At 38.0% G+C, this 15,045-nt stretch overlaps 2 protein-coding genes across 2 annotated transcripts in view; both read left to right on the top strand.

Annotated features, from left to right (window-relative positions):
* pclob (piccolo presynaptic cytomatrix protein b) overlaps positions 1–4,492 on the top strand; it is a 131,107-nt gene extending 126,615 nt beyond the window's left edge. The window contains exons 36-38 of the mRNA XM_077193650.1: positions 676–804; positions 950–1,095; positions 1,590–4,492. Of these exons, the coding sequence (XP_077049765.1) occupies positions 676–804; positions 950–1,095; positions 1,590–1,733 (419 nt within the window). The 3' untranslated portion in view covers positions 1,734–4,492. The remainder of the gene's footprint in view (positions 1–675; positions 805–949; positions 1,096–1,589) is intronic.
* A 9,130-nt stretch (positions 4,493–13,622) lies between these two features.
* The window catches only part of LOC143696854 (voltage-dependent calcium channel subunit alpha-2/delta-1), a 157,551-nt gene continuing 156,128 nt past the window's right edge, over positions 13,623–15,045 (top strand). Inside the window, exon 1 of the mRNA XM_077193648.1 lies at positions 13,623–13,873. The gene's annotated coding sequence lies outside the window, so the exon portion shown is untranslated. The remainder of the gene's footprint in view (positions 13,874–15,045) is intronic.

Genomic DNA, 15,045 nt, shown 5'->3' with positions numbered 1-15,045 from the left:
ACTGCTAAACCATTCTAGGGGACCATGTGCACCTAATGGTTAAAACATTGTACCCTGAAGGTGGTGTTGTGTATCAGGATGATAATGCACAAATATAGACACAGCAAGACTGGTGACAGAGAGGTTTGAACATGGAAGAGAAGTTGAACATCTCCCATGACCTGCACAGTTATCTGATCTGAAGACAATCAAGCTACTTTGGGGTATTTTGGAGAAGTAAGTCAGGAAATGCTTTCCTCCACCAGCTTCACCATAGTGACCTGGCCACTGTAAGAGGAATGGCTCAAAATCCATTCGATCACTGAGCAGGGCACATATGTCATTCCAAGACACAATTATACATTATTAGACTAATTCATTATTGTGCTCTATTATTTCAGTTTCATTGTCCAACCCCTGTAGTTCATTTCTTATGAACGTTTTGGCTACTTGGGTAGCCTGCCCACTAGAGGTCGCCATTGCCCACAACTTGTATTTATTTATGTAGAACAGCTGACAATATGCAGTAAGTGAAGATACATACAACAAATATATGAAATAGAAGAGGTCGAATTTTGCTATAATTTCTATGTATGTATCTATCTATATATGTGTCTATCTACGTACTGTATGCATGTATGTACTGTATGTATGTATGTATCTATCTATCTATCTATCTATCTATCATGACTGTAGGTAAGATGATGGGTGAGATCAAGGTTGCATTGAAGAAGGAGATGAAGACTGAAGGAGAACAGTTGGTTCTTGAGATCCTGCAGTGTAGAAACATCACCTACAAGTTTAAATCTCCAGACCACCTACCCGGTAATGAAATGTTCCTCAACATATACTCATAAATACAATTGACAAAGTAGTGTAGTCAAGATAAGTGAATTGTATATTGAGAAAGATTTTGATTACTTGAACTTGAGATGCTGATGAATCTATTATATTTCAACTATATTTGTAGACTTGTATGTAAAGCTTTATGTGGTGAATGTGGCAACACAAAAGAAGATCATAAAGAAGAAGACCCGAGTCTGTCGCCATGACAGAGAGCCATCATTCAACGAGACATTTCGTTTTAACCTGAATCCTGTTGGCCACTCTATTCAGGTGAGAGAAATTACAAACTACAAATATGTATATAGTCACAAACGCACACTACCATAGCATTAAAAAGTTATACTCTTTTCTTATACTCACCAATGCTGAAAAAAATTGAAAACAAAGAAATCTATTTATTATATTTTAAGATGTCATTTATTCCTGTGATGAGAATGCAAAATTTTCAGCATCATTACTCCAGTCTTCATTGTCAAATCATTCTAATAAGCTGATTTTCTGCTCAAGAAACATTTAATATTATTATGTTGAAAACAGTTGTGCTGCTTATTATGTTTGTGGAAATCGTGAAAAATTGTTTTCAAGATTTTTTGATGACTCTTTACATTCACTATATAAAAGTATACATTTATAAAAAAAAACAAAATAACATCTTACTGACCCCAAGCTGTTGAACAGTATGTATAATATTTTATTAAACTTAACTCTTTCACTCACCCTTTGTTTACCCTTTCCCCTGTCTTGCATCCCCTTCCTCTTCACAGATGTTTCTGGTGTCAAATGGAGGGAAGTTTATGAAGAAGACCCTGATTGGTGAGGCCTACATCTGGCTGGACAAAGTGGACATGCGTAAGCGGGTGGTCAGCTGGCACAAGCTAGTGCCCACCACCAATCAAACGCAGCCATAATCAGACGCCCATCCGTCTCCCATCAGTGCCCTCCAAAAGAAGAGAAATAAAACAGGAAACGGGTATGGGAATCTGGAATGGCTGACAGGTGATGGAAAGAGAAAATCAAGGTGAAGAAATAAACTGACTACTGTGTCGAACAGTCTGTAGGGTGAGACTGCTGGTTTTCTAACTGAAAAGTGTACTCCAAATTCCCAACCATTCCCAATCAGGATATATAAATCCATTTTCACTCCCCATGCACTGCTGTTGTCTTTTTGCAACAACATTCTACATCTAAAATATCTTAGGCATGGGCCAGTTATTACTTGAGATTTTCTACATTTCAATGCCATTTTAGCTGTCATCACATGTTCAAGGTCATATTTCTCAACAACAAAAAAAAACAAAAAAAACAACAACATTATTTACATGGATATAAACGTAGCATAATTTAAAGTTTTTGACACAATCATGTAATATATAATGACCATATCAGACTATGTTATGCACTGTATGGAGGTTATACTGTAAGGAAGAAAGACAATCGTAAATATAATGGATTTCCCTTTTTGAATGCAGCATCCAACCGCACACAATTTTAAGATTCCTCTGTTTATATTGTCTTGAGTGTCGTCTTCAACGTTTAGGGAATGTTAAAACTTCAGACTGACGTCAGCAGTTGGACACGAATGGCTCATTGAAGTTGAGATGATTTTCACACAACCTTCTTGATGTTTGTTGGATGCTAAAGGCATCTTTTGGAGGGCGTACTTTGTTTTTTAGCATCTCAAGCCCTCAAATTAGGTTCTCTGAAGTTAAAGGGCATCTATTCTCTGTCCAGAAATATGATTGTATGTGTCCCTGATATGTGTTTGTTTTATGAAGAGCATCTTGAAGTAAATGTCATGTTAGTGGTCTGATGTTTTCATCAATAGTCTCCGTTTTGTGAACAAGTTGTATGTGGAATCCAAATATGCAATGGGGGAAAAAATAATAATAATGAAAATATACCCTTTTGGCATTTATAAAAGGGTTCTGGCTCTATTGACTCGACTAAAATCCAGATGTAATGTTTGTTGTTTATTTAAATGGTGCAAGGTGTCTGTCCTTTGTCATGTGTCACTGTTCCATGGTGGTACACTTTTTAATATTGTTTTTCTGCTGTAAAGTTAATCTGGTGTCATGTCAGTTTAGCTATGAAGGATGGTTATTTTTAATTATGATCAATGCCTCTGCACCATATCAGTGTATAGGTACACTAGTATGTGCCATTGATGGATTAAGGCACATGTTTTTGTCTGTCTAGGTCCTGAAAACACCAGTCAGTAATTTTCTAACTTAAGAGTCAGTGTTTCCATGATCAATATATCAGTGGACATGTCTCACACATGGAAACAGAGTGTTTTGTAACCTGGCTAATAAAATGTACTCCAACATTTCCATTTTATTTAATCTACATCTTGCACATGTGGTGCACAGATGTACCTGAGTAAAAGGTTGCTGTCATAGTAAGATAAACTACCATGTGCCAACCTGATGTTTTAACCAAAACTACTGGTTCTGTTTGGGTAAATCTATGCAACATGGATCATGTTCTTTGAATGCATATACCTTAACATGCAGCATCCAGCGAGTGTATGAATCTATGTATATCTGTTAAAGAAAACAAGACATAAATTATATGAATATTGTATAGTGTTTATTTTTATTTATTTATTTTTACGTACTCTTTATGGCACAGTACATATTAATTGTGTGCACTTTACATTCTTGTTTTCATAGGTTTCAAAATGTCATCATAAATAATGACAAAAGAAATATGCTAACATACCAGAAAAATTGGCAAAAATTATCTGTGTGGATTTGAAACATTATAATGCATATTTTATATTGCGTATAATTATGATGGCCAATCAAAACTTGTAACAAATCATTGTCATCAGTTTTTCATATATAGCAACACACCTTTAACATTTTTTTCTTCAGTTTTTCCCTTTAAGCAAGCACATTTAATTTTTTGACTACTAAAAATGATCTTCTATTCTTATATTACCCTATTCTTATTATTTCTTTTAAAATCACGATGCGTTTGATGAATTCAGTTGCCGTAAACAGTGTGAATGTGATTTTTTTATTTTTTATTTGTAAATATATAGGATATTTTCTAAGAAAAGAAGTCTGAATATTCATTTGGTCTGACGTTGAGCATGTGATTGTGATCAAGGTCAAACTCTGTCTGTACATACTGTATTTGTCCAACTATGTAAGAAAATAATATCTGGATTGGTTTAAAATAATGTGTTCGATCAACCCATTCCAACCTGTTTGATGAAATCAACAGCATCTCTGAGTGAAAACGGTAAGGTTTAAAAAACAAAAAGAAGAAAAAAAGGAAAAAAGACAACACAAAATTTCCTGTCAAATTGAATGTTGTCAAGGAGTTTCTATGTTTTTACATAGATGTTGCATGTTTTGTTAGATGTTTGTTGACATATTTTGCCTCCAGATTCAGTTTAAAAAGAGAAAAATTGAACACATTACCTGAAGTTGTATGCAGACTGTAAAAATGCTTGTAAAATGAGTCTTGTTTTTCACTTCGTGTAAAAAAAGTAGAAAAAAACTCTAATGTTATGGTTTTGTGGTTGTCCACAGGATGTCATGAAATTATGCAAATTGTGCAGTAGAGAAAAGATAAAATATGAAAAATAAGAAATAAATAAAAAACTTTCTCCCTGCGTCCAAATAATAAAGAATAGATTCTATTTCAAATGTGAAAATGTGTTTCGTATGTTTTGATTGTTGATGTGTTAGTGTCTGGTGAAATCTTAGCAACATTTTTCATTCTTATTTGATGGTAGTGCTGCATGATTAATTGAACTTAAACCAAAATCACAATTTGGCATAGTGCGATTATGAAATCGATTTTTAATTAATTAAGTATATGCACAATTGTGATCAGTAGTAAATGGTGCCCCATCTCAGAAAGCACAGCAAGTTTGAGGCACTTATGTGCATTTCAAAAAGCAACAAGCGTCATACATCTTCCCAACTTGTAATGCGAAGCATTCATAAACCTGTTGTCCAAAAGACATTTAATAACATGTTCCCTTTCGAGAGGTCTCTCGTATTGCGTAAGTTAGCTTACGCTATGGGAAAACTCGTTTTCTCGATAATATTGAAGCCAAATTTTTAGAACGCACAGCAGCTGCACAGCAGACATATAGCTGAGCGTCTAGCGCGCTCATTGGCTGTGCTGCGGCATCTGCGCGAACCTATTGCGAATCGGCTAAGATGCACAAACCAATCAGGTCACTTCGCGTCAGAGCCCACCAGTATGGGTGTGGCTTATAGCTATATAAGCTCCCATTTTCACCATAGAATTCAGATTTAATCTACTTCAGCAAGTTCCAGTTCGCTGACCTTCGGTTGAGAAGCCTTCATCGTCGCCGTCGAAAAGCCTTCAGCGGAACAAGCCACCTGCTTAGCAGTTCTGAGGACGCTGGTTTTCAAGACCTCATGGCCTCAGCATCATCAGAACTTCAGCTGGGACTACTGTAAATGTGTCCCCTCCAGCGCTGGTTAAAACCCCATGTACTGGCTCACGCATGGCGATCTGGCCACTTACGCATCAAAGTGAACCACAGCTGTGTCAGAGCCCTGGCTCCTTGGAAAGCAGCCGACTGGTATCAGTCCGGCGTGAGTATGGGCGTGATTTCAAAGAGGAAAGTGATCTCGACAGATGCTTCCAACAGAGGTTGGGGGGCCCTATATGAGGGCAGGCCCATCTCCGGCCTTTGGTCGAGCCCGGAGAGAGATATCAACACATAAACTGTCTAGAGATGAGGGCGGTCGCTCTATCACTTAAAGCTTTCCTCCCATACATAAAAGGTCACCACGTCTTGGTACGGTCGGACAACATGTCAGTGGTTTCCTATATAAATCGCCAAGGTGGGCTCAGGTCGAGCAACCTGTACACCATGGCCAAACACCTCTTGCTATGGGTTCAGCTCAACCTGCACTTACTGATAGCAGCGCACATGCCAGGCATTCTGATCCAAGGTGCGGATATGCCATCCAGAGACAATGTCCCCCCGGGGGAATGGTCTCTTCACTCGCAAACGGTTCAGCTAATATGGATCATCTTCAGCGAGGCATAGGTCAACCTCTTTGCCTCAGAAGACAACGCTCGTTGCCAAGCATTTTTCTCCAAAGACAGGGACGTGCTGGCCCAGAACTGGCCAAGCCGCCCGCTGTATGCATTCCCTCCAGTCACGATGCTACCTCAGGTGAACGAACGTATCAGGGAAAGCAAGTATGCAGTGCTCTTGATAGCCCCTCTCTGGAGGAACCAGCTATGGTTCTCCGAGTTGACTCAGCTGCTGGAATCAGCCCCATGGCCGATACCGCTGAGGAAAGACCTCCTTACGCAGACGAACGGGACGATCTGGCCTTCCATGTATGACCCCTCAACGGGTATTGTCGGGGACCTTCCGGAAATGGTGCTAAATACCATTACTAAAGCAAGACCGCCTTCAACCAGGCGTCTTTATGCTCTAAAATGGTCAGTGTTCTCTTGCTGGTGCACAGCGCGGAACCTGGACCCCTACTCATGCGGATTGACAAAGATACTTTCCTTTCTACAAGAGCTTTTGGACGTGGGTCGTACCCCCTCCATGCTCAAAGTATATTTGGTGGCCATAGCAGCACTTCACGCTCATGTGGCCGGGCAATCACTGAGAAGAAATGACCTCGTCAGGCGCCTCCTCAAGGGCCCAGAATGCTAAACCCACCTCGACCCCCCTCTGTACCTATCTGGGACCTCTCCATGGTCGCTTCAGTCGATTTAACCTGAATTATATGGTGAAAATGGGGGCTAAAATAACTATAAGCCACGCCCATACTGGCGAGCTCTGACACCCTCTGGAACGAAGCGACCTGATTGGCTTGCGCATCTTGGCTGACTCGCCATAGGTTTGTGCAGTTGCTGCAGCACAGCCAATGAGCACGCTAGACACTCAGCTATATGTCTGTATTCAATATTCTCGAGAAAGGGATTTTTCCCTAAGCTAACTTATGCAATACTCGTTCCCTACTCTCAGGGAACCGAGGTTACTTTAGTAACCGAGACGTTTTTACTCCAAATTCCAAATCTAATGTCAGTCGAGTATTTGAAATAACTTCCTTTTGAGAGCTGATGTGGCTTCTTATCATAGAATGAGACAGACAATATATTATTATATAGTATTCTACACAGTGATAAAGGCTATGTCGATTAGAATTGAATTATACTTTATTATTTTGAAAATACCTGAGGCTTGAAGAACTCAAAGACACCATATATTGAGGCAGTTGTGTGTTTCTATTAGTCAAAGCATTTCTGTCTTCTGTCTATATATATATATATATATATATATATATATGTGTGTGTGTGTGTGTGTGTGTGTGTGTGTGTGTGTGTGTGTGTGTGTGTGTGTGTGTGTGTGTGTGTGTGTGTGTGTGTATGTGTGTCATGGTCCTTTTAAAGTCATTTCCTTTAAGCAAATATAGTTTCTTATTTTCTATTTCTTTTTGATTTGGGGTAAAATATGTGAGTGAATGGATGGACAGGTTTTGTGTGATACACGGTCTTGTATTTACAGTGTTTGGTCAGCAGAGAGAGACATGTGTCTAATAATTACATGGAACGTAACTAACTAAACGATCATTGCTTGAACTGCAACAAACATGCATTTTACATACCAAGAAAACAAAAGAGAAAATAAAGAAGAAAGAGGAGTGTGACTCATCTCGGCCTCATTATCCTCTCAGCATTTTGTCAGGGCTAAATTAAAGAACACAAGGCAGCCTTACCAGAACGATAACAAGTCCTGCCACCACACAAAGAAACTCAAAACTGTAGCCTCAGGTTTGTTTCAAAACAGGAGTAGCAAGAGCCATATGCTCGAAACCGACTATAAGAGGAGTGTTTGTGAGCATCAATTCTCTCTCTGGGAAATGTGAGGCAGGGCATGTTGCCATGGAGACGTGGGTACAGGGTAGGAGGGCCCAGGGGAGTGATGTAGCTTGGATAGCAGGATGTGCTCGTGAGTGTACTCATCATCCTCAGTTCAGTAGACCATAAACAATTCTGGTTTCCGATGTGTCTAATCAGCCAGCATTACTCAATAATACTGTGCAAATGAGAACTCTTTCCCTGAAAATAGAGCGAAAGCCGCTCACGATTTTTAGTTCGATATCCGTCACAGCATTCCTTTGACAAACATCTTTTTAAATCTGAAGTTAATTAGCTTCCTCAAAACTCTCCCGAGAGACTATGGTGTGTTTGTTTCAGAATCAGGCCCAATCAACGTTGTGGCTAGAGTTACAGAAACAAACCTGTAATGCACACTCTTAAGTTTCATAAATGTAGTCTGACCCAGGGGCCGGGTGCATAAGAATAGCCTTACAAGTCAGTCATCAATTTGTTTTTTTTTAAGACTGTTCATAACTTTCTGAAGTCAGTCACATAAAAATGTTGGCCTAATTTAATACTGAAATGTATGACTGACTGCCCATTAAAGCAACACTAATTAAGATTTGACATGGACACTAAGACATGACTTTTTATTTTTTGGAGAAATAAATCTTTCACCCAATTTTTTTGGGAGCTTGGGGGTCCCTGATAATATACCCATCATACAATGTGAGTCTATGTAGTTTGTACGCATTATGTGTACTGTTAATGACGAAGAGAGATAAAGTTATAAAGTTTGCCATGCAGAAAACACTACTCTTCAGCCAGTTTGAGCTGATAGACATGAGTGACCAAACTACATTTCCCATCATTCTCAGTGGCAGTATAATAACAACACCAACAACAAAACATAAATGACACACATAATGCATATTCTTTGAGTTATCTGAATTTGTAAAAACAAACTTCCCAAGAGAACTTGAATGCACAATATGGTCCTAACCCTATGATATTGGCTGAACAAAAGTGGTCTAACTGCACAGTGTTGCCCTGAAGCAACGAACAAAAAAACACAGTTTTAGTATATGAATAAAAATAAAATAAATATTTAAACAATCAAACATACTTCTTTACATACTGATGCACATGCATATATTTTTAATATAAAGTTATTTTAACTTAAACATATTAAAAAGTTATTTTTATCTTACTAATTGGTGGCACCTTGAACCATGTGGCTTTGCTTCATTAAAGGACTGCTCCACCCCCAAACAAAAGGTCACAACCACTTCAGCCCCTCATTTCATTGAACAGACATGTCAGGTGATATTACATATTTAAAAAAAATATATACAAAAATTAAAGGGGCGGTGTGAGGTCCAAAAAGGTAGTTTGTTGCCTTAGGGCAACACCATGCCATAGAGGGTTAAAATAATGTTTCCAAAATCGTTTCAGTGGTTCATCAAGTCGTGACATGGTGAAATGCACCTATGCCACAGCTTTGCGGTCCTTTATCTGATACATCCGCGCTATGTAAGATTGCCAGATCGGGTCGCGTTTCTGTAGTTCTAATGAGACATAGGAAAACTGCTAATTTGACTTGCTTTACGGCAAGCGTTACAATTACTACAATTGCTCGTTTGTCATGTCGCAATACATCATAGGCCTACTTTCATAAAATCATGCATCATACTCTGCCTTGTCTGTGGCCATTGTTGATTTCAAAGCCGTTGCTGGATAAACAGAGAGAACATGTGCGTGCGCGTGCGACAGTAGGCTGCGGTAGGCTAAATTATTTACGACAGCGGTAATGGACAATTCCGCTTCCAACCTGTAGGGCGACCGCAGAGGAAAAGTTACTTGGTGTTGCTTTAACTAACTGGAAGTTATATTAACCTGTTAAGCTGCAACCCCAGTTTTGAAAAATACTGTCTGCACACGCAGCAGGGTCTCTCGCTCGCTTACGTCTCTGCCATGCGCGCGCGCGGTTTGAAGCACAATATCTGTCTCGCATGCACGCTCGCTCTAGATAGATTACGGGATATTTTAACTAATTTGCGGTATAACTAGTCGATCACGAGTGGCTCAACAAGTAGATATATAGATAAACTCATCTTTCAGGCATTTGACCGACCGGGTTGACACTTCAGCGTGAGAAATCGGGGGTGTGGCGTGAGAGCGTGAGAATTGGGTCAATTGCGTGAGTCTCACGCTCAATGCGTGAGAGTTGGCAGCCCTGATTCACGCTGTTTCATTTCTTTTTTCAAAGTTCTCACTTAACATTTGAAACTGTATCAAATTACCTTCTTGAAAAAAGAAACAATTCAGTAAGCATTCCTATTTAGAAAAATTCAGAAAAATAACAGCTAGGTGGCAGGTGCACCTAGGGCTAGCTAGCATGTTAGCTTAGCACACCATCAATACACGACAATTTATGAGATTAAAACCATGTTTGTGCTCCAAACTTACTTTATAGCGCAAGTCTAGTGTTTTAAATACCTTTCTGTGATCTGATTTGACTTCAGATAGAAAAAAATCTGACAGAAAATATATTATTTATAGTATTCTGCAAAATGATAAAGTCTATCGATTAGCATCACATTATATATATAATCTATTATTGTGAGAATACCTGACATGGTTCAAAGAACACAGGTAAATCAAATATCATTGCAATCATGTTTATTGTCTTCAAAACGTCTGTATCTGCATGTTACAGCGATCTTTGGAAGCTTTGTTTATGTCAGGGACTTCCTAAATGTCACATGATATGGCACTTCTTCATGTGTTCCATATATGGATTGCATGTGTACAGGGCGCCCTCAGGCTGCCAGTATGGATTGAAAACACCTTACATCAGAATATCCAGCGCTCATTATGATTACATCGGCCCATTTGGTTATACATTCAATAAATATTGTTCCTGTCTATATAAATCTGACGTAAACCTATGAGAATCTATCAATATTTCTCCAAATCTGCAAATTTTTGAGCTAAAAGCCCTGAGGGATGTTGTTTTGTCAAGCGCTGTCATGACGACCTAACAGGAGTTTTTTTTTCTCAATGAGACTGACTCTCATAATTCATATTTAAGGTATCCACTCATTTTTTGATTACATAACTCCTGACACAAATTAAGACATAACTGTCACTATAAGTTTCTCAGAATACAATAGTAGTCAAATATTGAAACTTGAGTCTTATATCTTTTTAATGATGTATAGTTTGTCAAGGTAATAACTTTAAATCTGATAGTAACTTTGAACTATTTAAACAAACAAAAAACGCTTCAGTGCGTCGGCGCTCTGGCAACGGTTAGACACTGTCTTAACATAATCGCAAGGTTTATGCAACTGTCCCCAGAGGATTTTAATTTCTCTTTTAGATGCCATGGACACTCAAATTTGAGCATTCATGTGCGAGGGACCCTTATCCTAAGATTTAAAGGTGCAGTGAGCGATTTATTAGAAACGCTGTCGAAAGTGAATTAGACTGAGCACCAAACATGCTTGTAGCCATTCAGCAGTTAGGGGCGTGTCCAATCAGGACCACATTGCATGCCTGTAGTGCATAGCATGTTTTTGAATATGGGGGCGGAGCTATTAAGATAGGGGTGTGATACTTTTGGTAGGGGTGTGTTTGCTTTGGTGATTTCAAATATCAACAGCATTTCTCAGAAATCGCTTACTGCGCCTATAAAAGGAAACCATCTACTGTTTTCATGTGTAAAGACTCTATTTGTAAAATAAAATGATGTGTAAAAAAATTATTTGTAAAATATTTAGTTTGCATTCATTGCGTTTTTATTCTACTCGCTGTGGTACTGTACAGTAGATGTTTTATTAATTTATTTAAATTAATTAGTATTTTTTAATTAAGAATAATTTTTTATCAGTATATTTCTTTAGTCAAATGTATTTATTTAATTAATTGTGTAATCTATTTTGATCAAATGTATTACTTATATAAATCAAATTTCATTTATATCAATTTATTGTCATAAAACGTAGCATATTTATTAACGCAAATTTTATTTATTTAATTTTATAGAGATTGTATTGAGATTTTATGAGATTATATTTATTTATTTTAATCAATTTATTCTGATAAATAAAATTACATTTATTTAAAGTAATGTTTATTTTAATCAAATATATTTAATAATTGTTATTATTTATTTATTTAGTAATTTTTTTAACACTGCTTTTCTTATTACTTGCCACTGTATATTTAGCTATGGGGAGACTGGGGAATGCTGTAACAAGGGGTCAGTTGTCAGTTCAACAAAACACCTTTTTAAACTCATGAGAGAAGTGGCATGTGACTGTGAGCAACATTGTAGATATTATGAACAAAAACAATATTTTGAGGAAATAAAGTAAAGAAAAATATATATTCAATTTATTAAAATTTCAAGCAATCATTGTATTATAGAGACAATTATTTGACTTACAAAACCTAGCTGTTTCTCTAGTTTAAGTTGATGCTTTTGCATTGATGCGAACTTCATTCCCAAGCTAAAACAGTTAGCTATGCGGCTGTTTGGGGTGGGGGTAGTTGTAACAGTTCATTAAAAATGTTACAACCAACCCCTTATGACCCCATTTTTTTTTTTTTTTGCGCATTAAGGGATTACTGTTGTAAATTTGTTTACATCGTAGTTTATGTGCCTGTCTTTTTATCAGATAAAAACATCATCCGCCTCAGTTGAGCGCAAATGTTTTTTGTGCACATTTTTAGAATTTATGTGCCTCTTGGAGTTTCCATCCAGCATTTTTTTTATGGGATATCCCAAATTTCACATAAAAATAGTGACTGATATAGCTAGTGACAACAAAGCTAGTGTCTGAATGTGACAGGAATACAGTACACACATGAACACTCACAGCAATTTGTTTTTCTGCTAATTTCTTTTGTCACTTAAAAGCATACATCGGGTCTTTAGTGACCTGGGATGTCATTAACTACCCTCCACCTCATTAATTTTTTAAACATCAACCTTTAGTATTCCTCAATCAAAGTGTCCCATTAATTTTTTGCTAAATTGTATAGGGTTGCTAATGACCTGAGGTGTGTAACTGTTACGTGTGGGTTTTTGTTGTGTCTTGTATATCACGTGATCCCTTGTTTGTCATGTGATCCTGCCATGTGTCTTGTCTTTTGTTTGTTGTTGCTCAGTGTCCACAGGTGTTCCTCGTCCATGTTTATTAGTCTCCCCAGGTGTTTCTCATTAACCACGCCCCCTTGTTATCTTGTTTAGCTTGTTTGTCTGTGTATTTAAACCCCTGTGTTTCAGTTGTTGGCTGTCGGTTGTAGTTTGATGTGTGTTGTTCCCAGTTTCCTTGTTCCTTGTTCCGTGTCCCGTGTGCCTTATTCTGAGTTTACCCTGGATATTCTGTTTGTTGGATTATTAAAGTGCTTGCGATTGGATTCACTCTCCGCTTCATCCTTGCTGCAACGCAACAGAATATCCAGGGTAAACTCAGAATAAGGCACACGGGACACGGAACAAGGAAACTGGGAACAACACACATCAAACAACAACCAACAACTGAAACACAGGGGTTTAAATACACAGACAAACAAGCTAAACAAGATAACAAGGGGGCGTGGTTAATGAGAAACACCTGGGGAGACTAATAAACAAGGACGAGGAACACCTGTGGACACTGAGCAACAACAAACAAAAGACAAGACACATGGCAGGATCACATGACAAACAAGGGATCACGTGATATACAAGACACAACAAAAACCCACACGTAACAGTAACAGTGTAAGTATTTTTTTCTGCACATCAATAATTGAATCTTTGATGACTGAATAAGTGCAATTCACCTTTATACCACAAGGTGGCGATGTATGATAAACAGTGATGAAATGCCGTTTCACTCATAGTTACCGGAGGCAGAAAGCAAAAGAATAGGAAGTATCATAGACAAAACATGAATGCCGTAGTGATTAACTGTAGAGTAAGTACTGAACGCAAATACATAGTGTCACTGTCACGTGATGGTGGATCTGATGTAGAAGCTGGCAGCAATCAAAATATTGATTTTGAAGATGTTGAAAATGCTGGTTTTGAGTGTATTGATGTCGCGAATATGAGCCAGATGCTGAATGTACTGGAAAATTGGCTCTGATGAGGACAGTGATGATGGTATGAAAAAAAATGCTCAAACTAAACCCTTCCAAGCTCCAAAAGGTAACAAAATATGTTTTGTTTTATTCTTCTGTTTTTGTTATTTTATATTATCGCGAAAGGTAGAGATCCATCCGTGTTAGATATAGTTCCGGGTCACTAAAGACCAGAATATGTATGGTAATTGGCGAAACATTCATGCATTTAAAGGGGTAGTTCACCCAAAAATAAAAAATATACAATGATTTACTCACCCTCAAGCCATCCAAGATCTATATGACTATCTTCTTTCAAACAAACAGAATCGGAGTTATATTTAGAAATATCCTGGTTTTTCCAAGCTTTATAATGGTAGTGAATGGGGGGTGAGCATGTGAAAATTGCTCAGTTCTTGCAATAATCTTGCAATAAAAAGATTGTGTTTGTCTGAAAGAAGATAATCATATACACCTATTAGGATGGCTTGAGGATGAGTAAATCATGGGATAATTTTCATTTTTGGGTGAACTATGCCTTTAAGGGTTAAATTGTTCACTTTATTCAAAAGTGATTATTCTTTGTTCTTCAACAAAGTTATTTCATAAATTAGATAGTGTGGGTCTTATTTCAGCAAAACACCTCTCATTGTTACATCTACCCCTAGCTTGTGTTACAAGTCTCCCCAGTATGGTGGTATAGGTTGTAACAATAATGGGACCCTTTGTATTTGATATTAAGTCACATAATCTGTGATTGTGTAGTACACGTCCAAGTGAGTTTTATAGTAGACAAATGTGGCTACCGTGTATCAAAATTTGGGAGCTCTAGCACAAACAACCACCAAGTTAATGATGCTCAAACAAAAAGTGTTCCTACCATCCTCTGTATACATTCCCTATATTTCCCCATCCCCTATATTTACAACTTTTCCACAGACTCCCTATCACTTTTGCGGCCCCCAAGTTTGATATCCCTGGTCTAGACAAACAGATCGAGACTCTCCTGCCATCATTAAACGAGCTTGGTCATTAGCTTTCACTGAATGGCCCAGGGTCAAGCCACACGCATGCTCGCAAACAGACCAACACTTTGCCGACACATAAAGAGTCTCACCCACAAATGCACCTGGAATGAAATGCTTTTAATGCACATCGATGTCTAATACACTTCACTGACAGAGCCTCTTGTGTGCAGGCCCGACCCCGTAAACACAGACCTGTATGAAAAGAGTTGGATGAACACATTAAACTGCAAGC

The sequence above is a fragment of the Siphateles boraxobius genome, unplaced genomic scaffold (genome assembly GCF_051911475.1).
Source record: "Siphateles boraxobius isolate OS27281-9 unplaced genomic scaffold, OSU_SipBor_1 31, whole genome shotgun sequence".
Taxonomy (NCBI): domain Eukaryota; kingdom Metazoa; phylum Chordata; class Actinopteri; order Cypriniformes; family Leuciscidae; genus Siphateles; species Siphateles boraxobius.
This window is presented reverse-complemented; position numbering and strand designations above follow the sequence as displayed.